The sequence below is a fragment of the Podarcis erhardii genome (genome assembly GCF_964252035.2).
Source record: "Podarcis erhardii genome assembly, chromosome: 14".
In the NCBI taxonomy this organism is placed as follows: Eukaryota; Metazoa; Chordata; class Lepidosauria; order Squamata; family Lacertidae; genus Podarcis; species Podarcis erhardii.
This window is the reverse complement of record NC_138503.1, coordinates 6,145,588-6,166,410: the sequence shown is the minus strand read 5'-3', so window position 1 is coordinate 6,166,410 and position 20,823 is coordinate 6,145,588. Positions and strand designations below refer to the sequence as shown.

The following is a 20,823-nucleotide window of genomic DNA, read 5'->3' as shown; positions in this document are numbered from 1 at the left end:
TCCCAGCACCAACCCTGCAGAGCAGACCACTGCCAACAGATCCTCTGCCTTGCTGCTACTGCCTTTGTTGGTCTGGTCTATGCAGGAGGTGGTAAAGTCCTGATGTGATGGTATAGACCAGGCTTCCTTAACCTTGGTCCTCCAGAGACTACAATTCCCATCATCCCTGACCACTGGTCCTGCTAGCTATGGGAGTTGTAGGCCAAAAATATTTGGAGGGCTGAGGTTGAGGAAGCCTGGTATAGACTCTACCACCTTGAGGCAGCAGATGGGCAATGCCATTTTTCAAACTCTCTGCCTGAGAAAAAAATGAGCATGACAGGGAGAAGGAAGAAGAGAAGAAGAAGAGTTTGGACTTGATATCCCGCCTTTCACTTCCCTTAAGGAGTCTCAGAGCAGCTAACAATCTCCTTTCTCTCCCCCCCCCCCAACAAACACTCTGTGCGGTGAGTGAGGCTGAGAGACTTCAGAGAAGTGTGACTAGCCCAAGGTCACCCAGCAGCTACATGTGGAGGAGCAAAGACACGAACCCGGTTCACCACATTACGAGTCTACCGCTCTTAACCACTACACCACACTGGCTCCTACTTCAGTCCTCACTCGGCTGTGCTAATTTTCTACATGCAGTGAGCTGTACCATCAGGGCAGGGTTGGAGGAAGACTCTCTTATCAGGACTCATTCGTACTCCTGCTTGTCCCACCAACTTCCCCTGGGAAAACCCCCTATTTACCACAGAATTGGAGCAACCAGGTTTTCTACGGGTTCACATTTGCTCCAATTCCATGGTAAAAAGTGGGTTTCCTTAGCAAAAGCAGTGGGGCAAATGGAAAATTGTTTGGATCCAGGTTTCCTAAGCACAGGACAAGCAGAAGTGTGGATGAGGCCTCAAAGGTTGCACTAGGCCTGGGTTTTCCTACTAATCACCAGCTGCAACCATACAGTCTTCTGAAGATACTGCAAAGAGAGTATTAGCCTAGAAGGGGGAGTGATTCTCTCCACTATGGTGGCAGAATTTAAACAAGGAAGTAAAGTGTATTCAGTGTTGATTAGGGAGAGTGGAGTGCCCCAGGCCAATTTTGACCCCACAGGCTTGTATTCATATCAGCTCTCTATAGCCTGTCATTCTGTCAAGTCAGGTGCAGTTAGGCGTCTTACGTGTCGGACAAGGATGCAGCACTTGCAATGTGCCAGTGTCTCAGGGGAAGGTAGAGCACTGCTTGAAGCAAAGGGTGAAATGAACAGGCATGACAATTTTCACGTCTGCAAAGCAATCCCTTTTATTTACCATTTATTTGTTTTTCATTCGTTTCATAAAATTTATATATCACTTGATTGTAAACAAAACAAACCCAACTCAAAGCAGTTTACAAAAAGAATAAAATAATAAGTGACAAAAAACAACTATTTAAAACATTTAACAAAATAATTAAAGTCAACCATAAACTAAAAACAGATTTAAAAACATATCAAGATTCTGCCTATCTGGGTCTAAAGAAATACATTTTTAAACACAGTTTTTCTGCCATGGTAATAAGGAACACAGTTCCTGCATTATTCGAAAAATAAAACAAGCAACTCCCTGTGATTTCTTTCCTACAGAGTGGGATTAAGCCAGCAGCAGGTGATGCGCTGCTAACTTGTGGAATTAACTGACACATGATGTGGTGATGGTGATGACCACTAGCTTATAGAGCTTTTAAGAAGGACAAGTTATATTCCTGGTCCACCAGGAGTTGTAAGGCATGAGAGCTAAATCAAGACTCTACTTACAGAGACTGTCTGCCTCTGAATATCAGCTGTTTGAGAGCAAGAGCTGGAGTGTGTGTGCGCCTGACTTCAAACTCCATTTGTGGGTTTCCCAGGCGGCTCTGGCCACAGTGGGATGTGAGATGCTAGACTACGTGGCCCAGAAGACTGATCAAGCAGGACTTTTCTTGAGTGCAGCCTCTCTCTGAATCTCAAAGTTCAAATTAATTCTGAATGTGGTCCCAAAACCATAGGAACAGCTTCCTAGACCAGAGTAGGTGCATGATAAGGTAAATTGGGGGAGTTGGGGCAACATTCCGCCTGCAAGGGAGCCAGATGGATTCGGGCCACGGGGTACAATCCAGTTTGACATGCTGACTAGAACACACTTGCCCAACTAGGAGCTCTCCACGTGGCGTTGAAGTCCAGCGAGTCCCATCAGCCACAGGCAGCAGGACCAATGGGTAAATAAATCAACAACATCTGGAGGACAGCAGGTTGGGAAGGCTGAATGAGAGTGTCACATGTAGACTGGGGAGACCCAGGTTCAAATCATATTGCAAGTTGCATATTATAAGTCATATTGTGAAAAAGTAAATGCAACTACCTCAGTCAGTAGAGCAGGAGACTCTTAAACTCAGGGCCGTGGGTTTGAGCATTGGGTAAAAGATTCCTGCAGTGGACAAGATGGCCCTCGTGGTCCCTTCCAGTTCTATGATTCTAAGTGCAATTAACCATCGTCATCATCCCCACTCAGCCATGAAGCACCCTGTGTGACCCTGAGCTAGTCGCTCACACCTGCCTTCTAGGGTCATTGTGAGGATCAAATAGCCTTGGAGGAACAGCTGAAATTCTAAAAGCCAACTGGGAGCTTCTCCTGGGCAAACCCCATTGAAATGAATGGGAGCAATGCAAGAGCACAACTGTACTGTTCCAATGGGGCTTGCACAAGAGAACTTCCCACCAAGTTGTGCCTCATGCTCATTAGCGGGAGGGACTGGGGTCAGTTGGATTCCCATCTCGGGCACCCAAATGTCTTGCGCCAGCCCCAGGCTGAGCCTGCAACAACACTGCATGCCCCACATTTTGCCTGCACTTACATGGCTGCCGGGTATCTTCCAGGAATCTGTCCAGTTCTCCAGAGGCAATGCTCACCTGATTGGGTACAGCCTTGGCGCTCACGTCTCTGGCTTTGCCGGCAGCTACATTAGGGGTGCAAGGAAGATTGGCAGAATTACAGGTAAGAAGAAAAATCCCGCAAAGCATCCCTTGAGGGAAGGGCCATTGTAGCTCAGCAGTAGAACAGCTGCTTTGTGTGCAGAAGGCCCTGGGTACCATCCCTGGCAGCATCTCCAGGCAGGGCTGTGAGAGAACCCTGCCCAGAATCCTGGAGGGCTGCTGCCAGTCCGTGTAAACACAGCTGAGCTAGATAGACCAGTGGTCTGACTCCATATAAGTCAGCTTCCTGTCTTAAACCCCTCAGTCAAAACCGAGGCGGATAACTTTTTCCAGCCTGCATTCTTTTCTGGGGTGAGGGGACATCCCCATACCCCGTTCAGTAGAAAAAGTGAGTAATGAATGTATAGTTTACTTTTATACAGTAGGATAATTTCTACCCCCCCCACACACACCTACCGGTATATGCAAAATCAGTTATGAGCTAATAATATTAATTACCGTATTTTTCACTCTATAGGATGCACCCAACCATAGGACCCACCTTGTTTTAGAGGGGGAGATCAGGGGAAAAAAAATCTCCCCCTCTCTGCTCAGCGCCCCTTCAGCAAAGCGGCAGGAGAAACGGAGCCCCTTCCCTTTCTCCTCCCGCTTCACTGAAGGGGCGCTGCGCAGAGAGGGAAAACTGTGCAGTGCCTCTCCAGCGAAGCGAAGCCTGGAGAGCTAGAGGGATTGGTGTGCACCGATCCCTCTCGCTCTCCAGGCTTCAGTGAAGGCAACCCGAAGCCTCCAGAGCACAGCGGGAGCTCCTGCTGCGCTCTGGAGGCTTCAGGCGGCTATCCCCAAGCCTTCGGAGCACAGCAGGAGTTCCCACTGCGCTCCAGAGGCTTCAGGCTTCAGGCGGCTATCGCTGAAGCCTGGAGAGCGAGAGGGGTCAGTGCACACCGACCCCTCTCACTCTCCAGGCTTCAGCGAAAGCAACGCAAAGCCTCTGGAGCACGGAGGGAGCACTCCCTCTGCACTTCAGAGGCTTCGCGTTGCTATCACTGAAGCCAAGGAGCCTGCATTCGCTCCATAGGACCCACAGATATTTCCCCTTAATTTTTGGAGGGGAAAAAGTGCGTCCTATAGAGCAAAAAATACGGTAGGTTTTCTGCCATACACTTCCTATTTTAAGGGATAGTTTACATGTTTGGGAACAAAAATCATGTTGCTTCATTCAACAGTGCCTGTGAATCAGAATCAGAATAATCTTTATTTGTGTCAGCCACCAGCCATAGCAATAAAATAAGATACAATGTACAGAAGACAAAGGTAAAAACTTAACTACTATATATAAAATACAATTGGGGGGTTTATATCAATAATCAAATGACAGATCTTATTCTAGTTGCCCCCCCCTAAAAACTTTTCAGTTTTTGCTGTCACCTGTTAATTCTGAAGTGCCAAAAGAAAGGACACTGCAGCAATGGACAATAGTAGAGGGGTGATAACCTCTCTCCTCAGTGCCTGTGGTGCTGGTCCTGGGTTAATCTCTCTAGAAAGCATCTCTGTAGCATTTGCTCTATTTGGCAGCTGCAAGAAAACCTCAGTGCTTAGAACTAATTGCACCCAGAACAATGGTTGCCTTGCCTTCTGATGTGCGTTTTGTTGAAGTTGCTCCTATTGTGTGTTGTCACATTAATGAGAGCTCTCATGACGCTCATTGTAGGGTCTGGCATAATTCCCGTAGATTTCATGGGACTGAGAAATAGGGGCCTTCAAGTGAGTAAGCCACATGCAAACAGTGCTTGCATCAAAGATGAAAAAGTGCTGGGTTCTATCTTGGGCCTGGTGTGTAAAAAGGGTCCAAGCCCAACAGGCTTCCAGTCATGGACTGTGAAGCAGGCCCCACCATTTCTGCAATTAAATAATCATATTCCAAATGCTTCCAGGAAGTCTAGAACAGTGCAGCATTCCTGCTTAGGAGGAATTAGTGCAAAGGAGACTTCTTGCAAAAGGAAAGCTGCCTTGAATAGCTTCATTCATAGCAACCTATCTCCACATCTTGCATGGCTATCTACCCCCTTCTTTGAACCCAGTTACACAATAGGCTGCTGTGTGTTTTCTGTGTCAAAGAGACGCCTTCCAAAAACATGAGGAGGAGCAACAATGAAAGGTTGAGTGGATGGAAAAGACAGAGCAAAAGTAGGGGACGGTCTGGTTATTCCCCTGTCCCTGCTCCAACTGCTTGATTTTGGTAAGCCAAGAGCCAGCGCTGCTCCCAGGCCAGAAGTGGTGGTGCTTTGTTCTAAAGGTGAGGCAGAAGCAAAACCTGAGGAGGGTCTTCAGCAGAGGAACTTTTGCTCAGCTCCCATGAACATCATTTCCAGGCTGAGGCTTGGAAAGATGGAGCCATTTGAGATTTTCCACCTTGGAGAAATCAAGGGCTAACATTGCTCTCCTCCCCACACTTTTACCGAAACTTTGCAGAATCCCTTACCATGTCTATGACACCTTTACCCTGTTCCCTTATTATTATTATTATTATTATTATTATTATTATTATTATTAATTGCTGGCCTTTCACCCTAAGATTCCAGGGTGTGCTACAACATTAAAGCACAATGTTCAAAACAGTTTATAACAACTTGCAATTACAAAAATGTGGTGTGGTTTCTGCAGGCAAAGCACATGCTCTACCACTGAGCTATGAACCACCACCTCCATTGCCCCTACTCTCCCCCTCTTGGAGGCATTGAACTTTACATCATGAGATGGGCAGAAGTCCCTGTAGCCTGTCAACGGGCACAGTCTGGAGATGGTGCCCTCATCACAAGCCCTGGTTTTCATTTCCTACAGGGCTTGACCCGGCTGGCCCTCTCTTTGAAGGCATGTCCCCAACAGACCGCTTATCACCAGATGATGCAGACTTTGTTGATGCCATCCACACCTTCACCCAGCAGCAAATGGGCCTCAGCGTTGGCATCAAGCAGCCTGTTGCTCATTTTGACTTCTACCCCAATGGAGGGACTTTTCAGCCTGGATGCCACATCATGCATGTCTATAATCACATAGTGCAGTATGGAATTACAGGTAAGGAACATAAGAAATGTAAGAAGCGCCCGGCTGGATCGAGTTAATGGCCCACCTCCCTCAGCATCCTGTTGTCACAGAGGCCAACCAGGAAGAGAGAAGAAGGTGTGGTAATGTTGGGGCTCTGCAGGGTGAGGCCCACAAGTGTGCCTGCCATCCCACACTTTCAGCACTCCTCCTCCCCATCCCATAATATACTGGTGCATCCCATACACATCTTTAGGCAAAATCTTCTCCCAGAGGATCTGTGCATATGATATTTCCACAGCTTTGAAGGAGATGATTGTTATAGTCTGGTGCAGTAAAACCAACAATGAGTCTTGTGGCCCCTTAAAGGCTGACAGTTTTAATGTCGCTGAAGCTGTTGAGGAGCAGAGCCCCCTTCATGCAAAATGTGTGAGAGAAATGGATTGAATTCTCTTGAGTGAAATAGATTGAATTCCAAAGTTTATTGGCGGATGTGCTTGGAAGCAAGAAAACAGGATGTGTTGTCCTTAGTGCTTCTACGCATCAGCTGAAAGAGCTTAAGGATCCCCATAGTGGCAATGTCCCAGTAGCACTCCTGTCCCCAATTCCTACTGCCTTCTCTCCTGCTGTTCCCCTCATTCAGTCTTGTATGTCCTTGTGGCCCACAAACAGAACACAGCCTGCCAACCAGCTGCCCCCCACCTTCCTGGATTTTTCTGCCTCTGCCATTAGAGCCCGGCATTTCGCAAGATGCAAAGAGAAGGAGAGGACTGCACTTCTGGCTGCTGCCCCTGTTGCTTGGCATGAGAGAGCCTCTGCCTTGCTTCTGCCCTTCCCAAGCGGATGGGGTCCCAGGGATGGTCTCCCTGCAGGCAAAAGTTCTGAGGTTCCTCAAGTAGCCCTTCCTCTTCATCAGTGCCAGATTTAGGGTGGTGCAGATGGTTCCCTGAGGGGGTGCAAATTTGAGACAATCCATAATTGAGAAGATCCATTTAGAAATGCCACATTTTGGCTTCCCACAGGGCGCCATATCATAAAAGATTGCTGAAATCGGGTCCTGTCTTCATCTTCCTTGCAGTCTGTCTCCTGGCTCTTCTGACGGAATGATTCAAGAGTAGCAGCGGGTGGTTTATTCTTGAATTCATCCCTGGGATGTAGATAGCTGGCTCTGTCCTTCAGATTGGTGCTGGTAGGAGGGGGCTTGTCAGAAGAGGGACATGGCAGCAGAGTGCTGGGGGAGAAGAGACCAGGTTGGGAGCTCTTTCCATTCCCTGTGAACAAGAGATCGCGGAAGCGCTTGGTCCTGCTGCCCTGTTTTTGTGCAGGTCTGGCTCAGACCGTGAAGTGTGCGCACGAAAGGTCCGTCCACCTCTTCATCGACTCCCTGTGGCACAACAACCAGCATATCAAGGGCTACTGGTGCAAAGACATGCAGACCTTTGACAAGGGCCGGTGCCTCAGCTGCAGGGCAAAGAGGTGCAACATCCTGGGCTACCATATTCGGAAGGAGAGGGTCCCTGGTAGCCGGCAGCTGTTCCTGAAGACGCGAGCCCAGATGCCTTTCAAAGGTTGGTGTGAGCAGATGAGGAGGGAGCAAGAGATTGCCACCATGTCTCCTGGGAAGCCAAGGCAGGCAACGTCTATCTGTGCTTACACAACATGTGGATTTAAGCGTGTGTCTCTGAGTGAGCATCATAGGCGTACCCAGGATTTTTGTGGGGGCGGGCAGGCCTTTTGTTGTGGGGGCAGAACCTCCATTAGCTAGCTTTGTATTTTATTGATTTAGGGGGAACAGCTGCCCCTCCCCAACACCCCCCCCCCCGGCTACACCCATGGTGAGGGTGGAACCTGAGTTTGGCAGCCCTGATATAAAGAACCACCCCTTCCTGGGCCTCTGGCTGGAGACAGACTTGCCAGGTATGCTATCCCAGGATGGAAAGGGGCAGGGGTGGGGACAGGTTGAGAAAAACCCAGGGAGGATTGTCAGATCTGCAGGCTTCCATTACTCAGTGGTTCTGATGAATTTGACAAAAAACCGGCCATGCCAGTGTATTTGCCCAGAGAGGGCCACAAATGACCTCCTCCTTTGATGGCACTCCAGATTTTATTTGGAATTTGTCCGCAAACAGTCACTCACACTGGCATTGTTTTTGAAGTGCAAATAGGCAGCTGGAGAGTTTGGGCATTTCCAAGTTGAGGTTGTGGCTTATTGTGGGAGATTGGCAGCAAAAGCTAACAAATGCATATCCTTGCTAGTTAGTATGAGGAGGGGATAAGTCCACAGAGCTGTATTGCTGATAGGTGGGCCACAGAAATACAGTTGGTTGAGAGGGCTCTGGGTGACGTCATTTCCTCTCCTCTCCTGGAGAGGAAGGAACATACATATAGTGCTCCCTGTTTCTTACTCTCTCCCTTTGACTAACCATGGATGCAGACATGCCTCTGTTTGCTCCAGCTTCAAGCAGATGCCTGAAGCTGGTTATACTGTAAATATAAAGATTTTGCCTGAATAGTTTTTACTGCTACTGTTGCTGTGAACCAACACAGGATTATAAAGTAAGTAAATATAATTTTTAAACTTGCTTTACAAGTTGCTGTCTGGTTCTTAGTTAAGTGGAGTAAGGAAGGGAGAGGCAGCTGACTTCATAGCTGGACCTGTCCAAAAGAAGGCTTTATAGCCAAATTCCTATGCTTTTAATTTTGCTGTCAAAGATGGGATTTTGAAACTCTGTTCAGCCCACACATGTGGGTGCCTGGGGAGATAAATTGCAATTAATATATCCTCTCCTACCCATTAAAACCAATCCCACACTTATTGTCTCTCCCATGGGTAGGGTGTATTCCCTGCCCCCCCACCCTCCTGCCTCTAACTGCTCAACTGCCTTCCAAACTGAGGCTTACAAAACTCTGTGACTCCCAAACAGAACACAGCCTACTGGTGACGTGAGTCTTTTCCTCAATAACGTTGTTGGTTATTAGATAAATTCTATCCAACATTTTACTCAAAGTACTTGTAAAGGGGGACAACAACATATAGTTGTCCAATCCAGAATAAAAGCAGGTAAGTATTTAAATTACTTTTTTGAAAAACAGACTACTAATTGCCAATGAACATTATTTTCAATAACAACCTCGTACTAAAGAGACGGAGTGGAGTCAACACGTCCCAAACGGTAATTCTAAATTCTGAACTATAAAAGGCTTGACTTCGTTACAGAAGACGCTCAGCGGCCAAGCCTGCATTGTCACCCAAAAGAGCAGCTTCCGCCATTGCTGTGCCCCTGCTGAAGATAAGGAGAGCCTGACGGATCAGGCCAGTATCCCACCTAGTCCAGCATCTTCTCCTCACAGTGGCCACCCAGATGTTTGTGGGAAACCAGCAAGCAAGACCTGAGCGCAGGAGTCACTCGCCCCCCTCCTGTGGTTTCCAGCTACTGGCATTCAAAAGCAATTGCTTCCTCTGACTGGAGGCAAAGCATAACCATCATGGCTAGTAGCCATCAATAACCATAAATTTGTCTAATTTAAAGCCATCCAAGTTGGTGGCCATTGATGTTTCCCATGGGAGCGAGCTCCACACTTTAACTCTGCACTGCATGAAGAAGTACTTCCACTGAAAAGTCCCTCCTGCCTGGTGTCTGGGCCCAGCTAGGCTGAACTGAACAAAGGAGGAGACACAAAGCAATGCTCAATCTGCACATCTGAAATGTCAGAGAGGAGCATGAGCGAGATGGACATTCCTGGGCTTGCAACAATGGCACCAGAAATAATTTCTGGTTCTAATCAATCATGCTAGTTTGCATTTACAGTGGTACCTCGGGTTACATACACTTACAGAAATAGTACCTCGGGTTAACAACTTTGCTTCAGGATGAGAACAGAAATCATGCAGCAGTGGTGCAGCAGCAGCGGGAGGCCCCATTAACTAAAGTGGTACCTCAGGTTAAGGACAGTTTCAGGTTAAGAACAGACCTCCAGAACGAATTAAGTTCTTAACCCGAGGTACCACTGTACATGGCATTTCAGACTGTTCCAAGTGTTCCTAAACATCATCATCATCATCTGAATTTATATACCGCCCTATACCCAGGGGTCTCAAGATATAAAACCACAAAATCAAAGATATAAAATCAAGATCTAAAACCACAAAATACCTAATAAAAATAAAAACAACAACCCTATAGTCCCTCTCCCCCCCCCCCCCCCGTGAAAAACACATTTTAAAAGGGCATAGGATGTAAATCGGATCAACCAAAGGCCTGGTTAAAAACGAATGTTTTTGCCTGGCGCTTAAAGGTGTATAATGAAGGCTCCAGGCAAACCTCCCTGGGGAGAACATTCCACAGCAGGGAGCCACTGCAGAGAAGGCCCGTTCTCATGTTGCCACCCTCCAGACCTCTTGAGGAGGTGGCACATGAAGAGGGACCTCAGAAGACAATCTCATGGTCCAGGTAGGTTCATATGGAAAGAGGCGGTCCTTGAGGTATTGCAGTCCTGAGCCATTTTAAGGCTTTATAGATCAAAACCAGCACTTTGAATTGGGCCTGGAAACTGATTGGTAGCCAGTGCAATCAGAGCAGGATCGGTGTAATACTCTCAAACCGTCTTGCTCCGGTGAGCAACCTGGCTGTTGAATTCTGCACCAGCTGAATTCTGCCATCTTCAGAGGCAGCCCTACGTATAACACATTGCGGTAATCTAACATTGAAGTTACCAGAGCATAGACAAAAGTTGTTAGGCTATCCCTATCCAGATAGGGGCGTAGCTGGGCCACCAGCCGAAGCTGATAGAAGGCACTCTGAGCCACTGAGGCAACCTGAGCCTCAAGTGGCAGCAAAGGATCCAGGAGGACCTCCAAGCTACGAACCTCTTCCTTGAGAGGAAGTGTAACCCCATCAAGAGCAGACGATCTCCCAGCCGTCTGGTCTTGGGAACCACCCACTAAAAGTGCGTCAGTTTTGTCTGATTGAGCTTCAGTTTGTTGGCTCTCATCCAGTCCCAGGCAAGACACTGGTCCAGCACTTCCACTGCCTCACCTGAGAAATTATCTTGGTCATCCTTGCATCATCCATGTAAGGTGGGTCAAAATTATTATCCCCAGGTTGCACCTTGAAGTTAAAAGCTAGCAAGTTGCCAAAGGTTTCCTGAACGAACGAAAGACGTGACAGTCAAATGCAGTGTGACTTCATGACTCACAGCTCAGACCTTGCTGGGGAGGGAGCGGCGGAAGCGAGACGCCCCCTCCCCTGAGGCCCAGCCCTGCTCTTCCCCCACTCGGCATCCACCGCTGAGATCTGCTTGCTGGGGCTGGTGCCGCCGCCATTGAAATAAGACATTTGGGAATGTCAAATTATCCGAAAGGTCAAGGCATGGAACAAGAGCAGCCTTTCATCGTAGGCAACGGAGAATAACAGTGCAGCTATTATTCCGGGGCCTGTCAAATGATCTGGTATGACTTTCCTCAAAACGTTGCAGCGATCATGTGAGAATGCCAGATAGGAACAACAAAACCACACGCCAGAACATGGATGCATTTTGCAAATGATTAAAGCAAGGCTGAAGCCAATGAGGAGTTCCCCTTGCCCTGGAAACAAGAGCATCACGGTCAATGCTGGCTTCCGGGTTTCGTTTGGGGGGGATCTTTGGAAAAGACATTCTGAATGCCCCCCCTTTTCTCAGTGAGTTTACCCACTTGCTACCATTGTTGCCGGATACTGCAGTTGCTCCTCTGCCCCATCTTTGTATTCATACCAGCCAATGCCATTGAAGGCCAACATGGCGGTGGTTTGTGTGCCAGAGTGCGAGGCAAGCCAGCCGGCCAGTTGCAACAGTGGTGAGGACGAACCAGTACATGGAGGGGGTCATCAATGGGCGCCCTACTGGGCTGTTGCTCCTAAGCAGGTGCCCTGCCATGTTGACCCTTAAAGGATGACCCTTTAGGATGATAGATGGCATAATCTATAGTCTTACAACATCTGAAGGGCAACACGTTGTGGAAAGTTGCATTAGATGAAGCAAACAAACTGAATTATTTTATGGGAGAACCACTGCGTTTCATTTTATACCATTTTGTGGATCTGAATTTTGAGCTAAGGATTCAAACACCATGTTGCATTTGCAATGGGACAGGGGTGGGCAAGCTTTGTGGCCCAGCAGGCCAGATTTTATCTCCTCCCACACCATAGGCCAACTATGACAGGTGGGTGGCCCCAGCCCCAGCTGTTAAGCATCTGACATCATGATGACATCAGGCAACTGATAGTTTGGCGGTCCTACCCACTGGTTGGAGGGGTGAGAGGAGAGGTGTCAGCACATTCCCCACAGGAAACTTACTAGAGAAGCAGCACCCAGCAGAACTGAACCCTGCCCTCCCCCATCTGAGAGAGAGGTGGTTTTGGGGAAATGGCCTTGTGGATCCCCTAGCAGCCCAAGTTTGCCCCTGGAGCAGGGAGAAAGAAGACAGCCAGAGAGTACCTGTAAAGGCAGGTGCATATTTTCAGCCAGTGGTTTCCTCCTTTCCACAGTTCATCACTATCAGTTCAAGTTCCGTTTCATCAACGAATTCAAAGAGAGGCAAATAGATCCAACATTCACAATCTCACTGACAGGCAGCAAAGACAACGTTGAAAACCTCTCCATCACTTTGTGAGTACTGGATAATATTGTTGCTGTTGATTTTATTATTTTTTATTCCTTCATCCAAGGATCACAGGACAGTTTGTAATATAAAAATGCAAAAATATATAACATTGTAACAAACAATAACAACCTACCCTACAGTTTAAAAGGCCATAGATTGTTTAATCAGCCAAATTAAATGCTGAATTATAAGACAAATTAACACCAAGTGCACTTCTTTACTGTGCTGGGTATAGAATCTATCTTTGAAACCAATGTGTGTGCATCAGCTCAGAGAGGAGCTTGGGCGGTACCAAATATTTTTGTGTAGAATATGTTGGTTTGCAAGCCCCCCTCCATAGAGGCTGGCCCCTCTCACTGTCCTCGGAGCTTGCATACCGGTAACCTCCTCTGGCTGATATCCAGACAGACCAGGGAGATTTTGATAGGCAACATTTTCCCAAGCGTGGGTAAAATGCACAACCCCCTCTCTCCTGCTTCTGCAGGGGAAAGAAAATAAGTCAGAAATCTATTTACATGGTGTTTATTTCTGACATTACAGCACTAAAGAAAAACACGTCCTTTCAGTACAGTTCTTCCAGCACATCTGACAAACTTCCTGAACATGCGCACACAGAAGGTTTCAAGTTACACTCTTCACAAAGACTTATCCAGCCTGTGAACGTCCTGGGAAATTCTTCTTTCCCACAGATAGGCGCATCATGTGATGTCAAGAATCTGTCTGCAGCGGTGATGTTTCCATATACTGACAGAATAGGGGTGGGGAGCCTTCAGCCCACAGGCCACATCTGGCCAGCCAAGGATTCAAATTTGGCCCACAAGGACATTAATCCTAAACCAAACCCATCTCACACCTGACATCATGTGTGGAGCAACTACAGTTGGGAGCTTTAAAAGTGCACTGGAAAAGGAAACCAAGAAAAGCAGGCAGCTTCAGTTTGCCCGCCAGTCAGCGGGCAGTCACCACAGAGCTAGCGTGGTATAGTGGTTAAGAGCGGTAGATTCGTAATCTGGTGAACCGGGTTCGCGTCTCCGCTCCTCCACATGCAGCTGCTGGGTGACCTTGGGCCAATCACACTTCTTTGAAGTCTCTCAGCCCCACTCACCTCACAGAGTGTTTGTTGTGGGGGAGGAAGGGAAAGGAGAATGTTAGCCGCTTTGAGACTCCTTAAAGGGAGTGAAAGGCGGGATATCAAATCCAAACTCTTCTTCTTCTTCTTCTTCTGATGCTTTTTGCCAGCACTTGCTTCCTTCTGGATTGCTGCATGTCTCACCTCCCCCACATTAAGCACCTCATCCCTGCTTCCTTGCTTATCTGCCTGGCTGCCGACAACAACCTTACACTTTTATGTATATAGGAAGATAACATGGATCAACAGAGCTACATGCATTTTTGGTCTCTCATTGGGAGCACAGCTTTAAGTGTAATCACAATGAGCTCCTGGACATCCAAACTGACCACTGTGTTTGCTATCCTTTGTAACACATATTCCTCACATGGTCTCCATTTTGGTGGTAGGGGGTTGGCTAGATAGTTATTGACTTACTGGTGCTATTTTGTATTGACTCTGTAAATTGATTTTGTTTATATTATGTTATGTATTGAACTGGTGTATCAGTGAAGTTCATTTGAAGCAAGCATAATTTGGTAGGAAAGTGACACAAGGAAAAATAAACAAATGTGTGAAAGGTGCATTGGTGTCGCACAAACAGTTTGTTTTTTTTTTTTTTATAAATATTTATTAAAGTTTTTAAATATAAATGCACAAATAATAAACAGTCTTACTTCTATCACAGACATAATTTCATCACTTCTTTGGACTTCCTCACGTCTCCCGCTCCCATTTACATCGTTAAAAGTTTTTTCCAAACAAATTATCAACTTGTTTACAATCTCATGTCCACTCATTCAAATATAATCTAGCACTTCTTCCAAAAAAATTTATATTTTCTTTAGTCTCACTTATCATCAAATTTCAAATCTAATTTAGTGGTGGCCAGTTTTTTATAATCTAGCATCCTTCTTAGCATTCAACCAAATTACAATGTTTTTGTAGATACTTCTTGAATTTCTCCCAGTCTTCCTCCATCTTCTCTTCTCCCAGGTTACGGATTCTGCCTGTCATCTCGGCCAGTTGCATATAGTCCATCAGTTGCATCTGCCACTCTTCCAGTGTGGGTAGATCTTGAGTTTTCCAGTTTTTTGCGATGAGTATCCTTGCTGCCGTTGTTGCATACATAAAGAATGTTCGGTCCTTCTTTAACACCTTCTGGCCGACAATACCCAGAAGGAAGGCCTCTGGTTTCTTAGTGAAGGTATACTTAAATACCTTTTTCAGCTCATTATATATCATTTCCCAGAAGACCTTCACCTTAGGGCATGTCCACCAGAGGTGAAAGAATGTTCCTTCGTTTTCTTTACATTTCCAACATTTATTATCAGACGAATGGTATATTTTGGCAAGTTTAACTGGGGTCATGTACCATCTATATATCATTTTCATTACATTTTCCTTCAGAGCATTACATGCGGTGAAGTTCAGCCCAGTGGTCCACAACCTTTCCCAGTCCTCAAACATAATGTTATGCCCAATGTCCTGTGCCCATTTTATCATAACCGATTTAACCATTTCGTCTTGTGTATTCCATTTTAACAGCAAGTTATACATTCTAGATAATACCTTAGTCTTTGGTTCTAACAATTCAGTTTCTAACTTCGATTTCTCCACCTGGAACCCTAACTTTTTATCATTTTTAAAAACTTCTTTAATCTGAGCATAATGTAACCAGTCTCGCACCTTATCCTTCATTTTCTCTAAACTCTGCAATTTCCAATTGTCTCCATCTTTTTCTAATATTTCCCAATATTTTGGCCATTTAGCCTCCATATTGGGTCTTTTTAGGGCCTTAGCCTCCAGAGGTGAGAGCCACCTTGGAGTTTTATTTTCCAGTAAGTCTTTGTATTTTGTCCAGACATTAAACACTGCTTTCCTGACAATATGGTTCTTAAAGGCCTTATTGATCTTAACTTTGTCATACCATAGGTATGCATGCCAACCAAAAGCATTGTTAAAACCTTCCAAGTCCAACACGTCAGTGTCTTCGAGAAGTAGCCAGTCTTTTAGCCAGCAAAAAGCTGCGGCTTCATAGTACAACTTTAAGTCTGGCAGGGCAAAGCCCCCTCTTTCTTTCGCATCTGTTAATATCTTAAACTTAATTCTGGGCTTTTTGCCCTGCCAGACAAATCTGGATATATCTTTCTGCCACTTCCGGAAGCACTCCGTTTTGTCCACGATCTGTAATGTTTGAAACAAAAACAACATTTTTGGCAATACATTCATCTTGATAGCAGCAATTCGGCCTAACAAAGAAAGCTTCAATTTTGTCCAACTATCCAAGTCTCTCTTAATTTCAGACCAACATTTTTCATAATTATCCTTAAATAGACTCAGGTTTTTTGCTGTTATGTTTACCCCTAGGTATTTTACTTTTTTAACCATAGTTAGTTCTGTTTCTCTCTGAAACCTTTCCGACTCTGTATCTGTCAAATTTTTTCCCAACACTTTAGTTTTCTGTTTATTTAATTTAAATCCTGCCACCCGACCAAAATCCTGTATCAGTTGTAATACTCTTTTCGTACTAGATTCTGGCTCCTGCAGAGTCAAAACTAGGTCATCTGCAAAAGCTTTCAATTTGTATTGTTTCGCTCCGACCTGAATCCCTTCCACCAACCGGTCCCCTCTGATCAAGTTCAAGAGCACCTCCAGAACCGAAATAAATAACAAAGGGGAAATCGGGCAGCCTTGTCGTGTTCCTTTTTCAATTTTGAACTCTTCTGTGACCACATTGTTAACCATTAGTTTAGCCTTTTGTTCTGAATATATTGCGTCAATCCCATTCTCAAACCCCCGTCCCACTCCCATTTCATTCAAATTTCCCTTCATAAATTTCCAAGAGATATTGTCAAAGGCCTTCTCCGCGTCTATAAAAATTAACACTGCTTTTGTATTTATATCTGTTTGCAAAAGTTCCAAAACGTCAATAATGTTCCTAGTATTTGCAAACATATGTCTGCCTGGGAGAAAGCCTGCCTGGTCTTTATGAATTACTTCATTAAGAACTCTTTTAAATCTACTTGCCAAAATGTCTGCAAATATTTTGTAATCCACATTCAGAAGGGAGATGGGACGATAGTTTTTAAGTTGTGTCTTTTCAGCTTCAGATTTTGGTATCAATGTGATAAAAGCTTCCTTCCACGATTCCGGCGCCTTCTTCCCTTCCATAATTTCATTACAGACCTCCATCAATGGTTGGATCAGATAATCTTTTAGTGTCTTATAATACTTGGAGGTCAGACCGTCTGGCCCTGGAGATTTGCCCAATTGCATGTTCTGGATAGCTTGTTCAATCTCTTGCTGTGTTATTTTGTTGTTCAGGATTAATCTGTTTTTTTGTGACAACTTTGTTAGTCCATTTCTTTCCAAAAATTGTTTAATCTCAACCTCATCTTGCGGCCCTTGAGTGTATAATTTTTTAAAGTATCTCTGGAAGCACTTTCTAATTTCCATGGGGTTCTGGATATTTCTTCCTTCAATTTCTAGGTTTGTAACTGTATTTAGTTTCTGTCTCTTCTTCAACTGCCAGGCTAGCAGTTTCCCACATTTGTTTGCCGATTCAAAAGTTTTTTGTTTCATTAATTTAATCTTCCATTCTATTTCTTGGTTTATCAATTTGGAATATTGAGCTTGATACAGTTTAATTTCTCTCAGAATCGGCTGTGACTTCGGATTTGATCTTAATTTCTTCTCCAATTCTTTGATTTTCTGCAAAATCTTATCCTTCCTTTCATTTTGTGTTCTTTTCTTTACAGTGTTCTGTTGTATCAAGAACCCCCTCATCACAGCTTTGCTTGCGTCCCAGATAGTTCTTTTTTCCACCGTAGTGTTCATATTTATTTCAAAATAATCCTTTAGAGTTTTTTGGGCCTTCTTGACAATCTCCTGATCTCTAAACAAGCTATCATTCATCTTCCATCTAAAGGAGCCGGTTGGCAAAAATGTCATATCCATCTTCAGCGCATTATGGTCGGAGCAGGTCTTTGGGCAGATTTCCACTTTTCTGACCTTGGGTGCCAGACCTCTAGATATCCATATTTGGTGTCACACAAACATTTTGGGTGAATTACTCAGAGTGACGTGTCCACTGATTTCAATGGGTCTGGGCCTTGTATGATGCTTGGATTTTTGCTTTCTCCCTCTCCAACTCTCCCTTAAGAGTCGAAGGCATTACAGGGAATAAAACATACACTTTTCTTGTCCCTCTGGAAATTGATATCGGTGAGCTGATGATGATCAAGTTGAAGTGGGAAGGGATTGCAATTTGGGAAAACATCTGGAACACTGTTCAAACCATCATCCCATGGGGAAAGGGCGACCGCCGACTGGGACTCATCATGGAGACGATACGAGTCAAGGCAGGCGAAACTCAACAGAAGTAAGTGTCATGGGACAAAGAGGGGTGATTCCTTACAGCCCTGTTGGGCTTTGGGCCATTTCAGCCAAGCTGGTGCCCTCTAGATGACTCCAATCAACACCTTTGCTGGCTGGGGCTGATGAGAGCTAGGGGCACCAGGTAGACAAAGGCTGTATGACCACAGCCAATTCCAGTACTGCTTGCCTTCTGCAGCTGATGTCTGGAGCAGGGCTAGGGCACTTGTGGGGCCCCAGTCATTGCTGGACAACATCTCCCATCACCTTTAAACACTGGGCATGCTAGCTGGAGAACTTCATATCCCTCACCCTTGCATCAAGGGACAAGCTGCCCTTCCTCTTTGGCCCAACAGCAGTGTCTGCATTTGCACTAGGATGGATTTTGCCCCACCACCACCACCACAAAAAACAAACACAGAGAGATTATTAAGACCCTGAATCTTGCATTACATCATAGAACAGGTGTGTTCCAATTTGACAACAATATAGAGACAGTCCCACAGGAAAGAGGAGACCCCCCCATAGTTAAGTGGCTGTGTTTTTCGGGCAGGAAGGTCAGAGTTGGAAAGGAGCAGATCACAAGGGAAATAAGTCTTTTTCATCTGAGGCCTTGGAAAGTTCCTACCAGAGTAGACAGACAATAGTAGGACACAGGAAACTGCCTCATACGGTGCCTCCGGCCACTGTCCCCTCTTCCTCAGCACTGCCTATGGTCTCAGACTACAGTCCATCTAGCAAAGCAGAGCAAGATCCCAGGACCTTCTGCATGCAAAACATATGCTCTATCACAGATCTATGGCAGAAGTGACCAATAACATGACCTGGTTTAAGACAGCTTCTCTATGTGGACTTCCTTGCCAAAGGAAGTCCACCTGATCATCAGCCTTGCAGTGCTGCACCAGGCAATGAAACTGCTTTTGTTCTAAAGGCTGTTGCAGCTGTTATGATGATTGGCTTTCCTTGCTAATCGTCCATGTGCCCTGCTGTGTAATGATGAACTGACGGCTGTCATTGGTCTTTGAGCTTCCAGTCTAGTATTTTATGATGCCATTTTTAGAGTGGACTTTTTAAACACTACACGTCCTCTTGGAGATGTGACTATTACAATTAAATAAACAAGTAATATTTTGCTTCTCTCTCTTCTCTCTCCCACCCCAATTTTCTGCATAGAATGACATTCTGTTCTCAAAGCCTTGACGATTTACACCTCTATCCAGGCCAGGAGAAAATGTTTGTAAGATGTGAAGTAAGCTCCCAGCGGCTCAGGTGAAGATACAAATAAGCAAGAACCTGGAAAAACTGGCACTGCTCTTCAATCACTTTTAAGCTGTACCTTTTCTTTGGGTTTTTATTTCTTAACATCTATAATTTTAATGTATATATCATGGCTGGGTGGGCTGGGGTGGGGTCATAGAAAACCCTGCTGGATCCCAAAGTTCAATTGTTTACATTTATCCCGAATGTTGACTAAAGTGTGAAAACAACTAAATCAGCTGTTAAGTAGACCAGAATATGCATATTTTATAGATGGTTAGACAGCATGGATTTTTCATTATCAACTCACTCAATAAAGGGACATACCATTTTACACAAAAAGTTTTCTGGTCCAATCTGGTTAGGAAATTTAAACAGCACGTTGAGATCTCAAAATGAGCAAGAATCGCTTGAGGTTTATAGACTCATTAAGATTAAACCCTAATGTGTGTCCCTATTTTTAAAAGTCTGGGCATTTTTATGTTTTGAGTCAACAGCTTAGGCTATGGACTTAGTTCAACATTTGCCAGCCCTCCTGTGCTGGCTGGGGCTGATGGGATTTGGAATTCAAAACATCTGGAGGGGGCCAGGTTGGTGAAAGCCGATTTAGTTCATAATACTACACCTGAAGATGACCATGTCATGATAGTATACAGTCCAATGGGGGCATTTGTGTCCTGTGCAAACTTCAGTGAAATGCTGGGGCACTATACAAAAGCATTACAGTGGTACCTCGTGTTATGTACCATCCCCCTTAAGAATGCTTTGGGTTACGCACGCCGCTAACCCAGAAGAAGATGCCCCTTGTTGCAAACTTTGCCCTGGGATGCGAGGGGAAGTCGCGCTCCGGTGGTGCGGCAGCAGCGGGAGGCGCCATTCGTGAAAGCATGCCTCATGTTACAAGCAGTTTCCATTTACGAACGGACCTCCGGAACAGATTAAGTTCATAACCGGAGGTACCACCGTACTGTAGAGAAGACTTGCATAGCTGGTGATTTTGAAAGTACACTTGTATAACCCCTCCTGCACTCATATAACACCCATTCAAAAATTATTATTATTTACTGAGTTTATATACCGCCCTATACCCGTAGGTTTCAATGAAATGGTAGAAGGTGTTCAGTAGATTTATTGCTTTTATTGTCCAGCTACGCTCCGTCTGCCAGCTTCTGTTTTCAGTGTAACTCCGGAGAAAGCAATTAAGCAGATGTACAGCGAAATTTCATGTGTGAGAAAGAATGTAAACAAGTCCAGACGGCTTCTCTATCCTAGAAGCGTTTATTGTACAGCAAAAACAGCTTATTTACAATCCATCAAAGACCATCAGTGTCCAGCTGCATTTTCTCTGACTCCTCTCATCCTCAGTGCAGCGACCGATCTGAAATCGAAAGCACTCTTGGGCCTTACAGAAGGCACCTTCGGATGGATTCCCTTTGCTATATCTAGGAGGGCTGGTCCAGGACTGTTCAGTGCTTC

General features: G+C 45.4%; 1 protein-coding gene across 1 annotated transcript in view; it reads left to right on the top strand.

The window, feature by feature from the left end:
* The window catches only part of LIPC (lipase C, hepatic type), a 56,827-nt gene extending 37,138 nt beyond the window's left edge, over positions 1 to 19,689 (top strand). The window contains exons 4-9 of the mRNA XM_081839092.1: positions 2,870 to 2,987; positions 5,765 to 5,998; positions 7,291 to 7,533; positions 12,490 to 12,610; positions 17,879 to 18,097; positions 19,264 to 19,689. Of these exons, the coding sequence (XP_081695218.1) occupies positions 2,870 to 2,987; positions 5,765 to 5,998; positions 7,291 to 7,533; positions 12,490 to 12,610; positions 17,879 to 18,097; positions 19,264 to 19,363 (1,035 nt within the window). The 3' untranslated portion in view covers positions 19,364 to 19,689. The remainder of the gene's footprint in view (positions 1 to 2,869; positions 2,988 to 5,764; positions 5,999 to 7,290; positions 7,534 to 12,489; positions 12,611 to 17,878; positions 18,098 to 19,263) is intronic.
* The last annotated feature ends 1,134 nt before the right edge of the window (positions 19,690 to 20,823 follow it).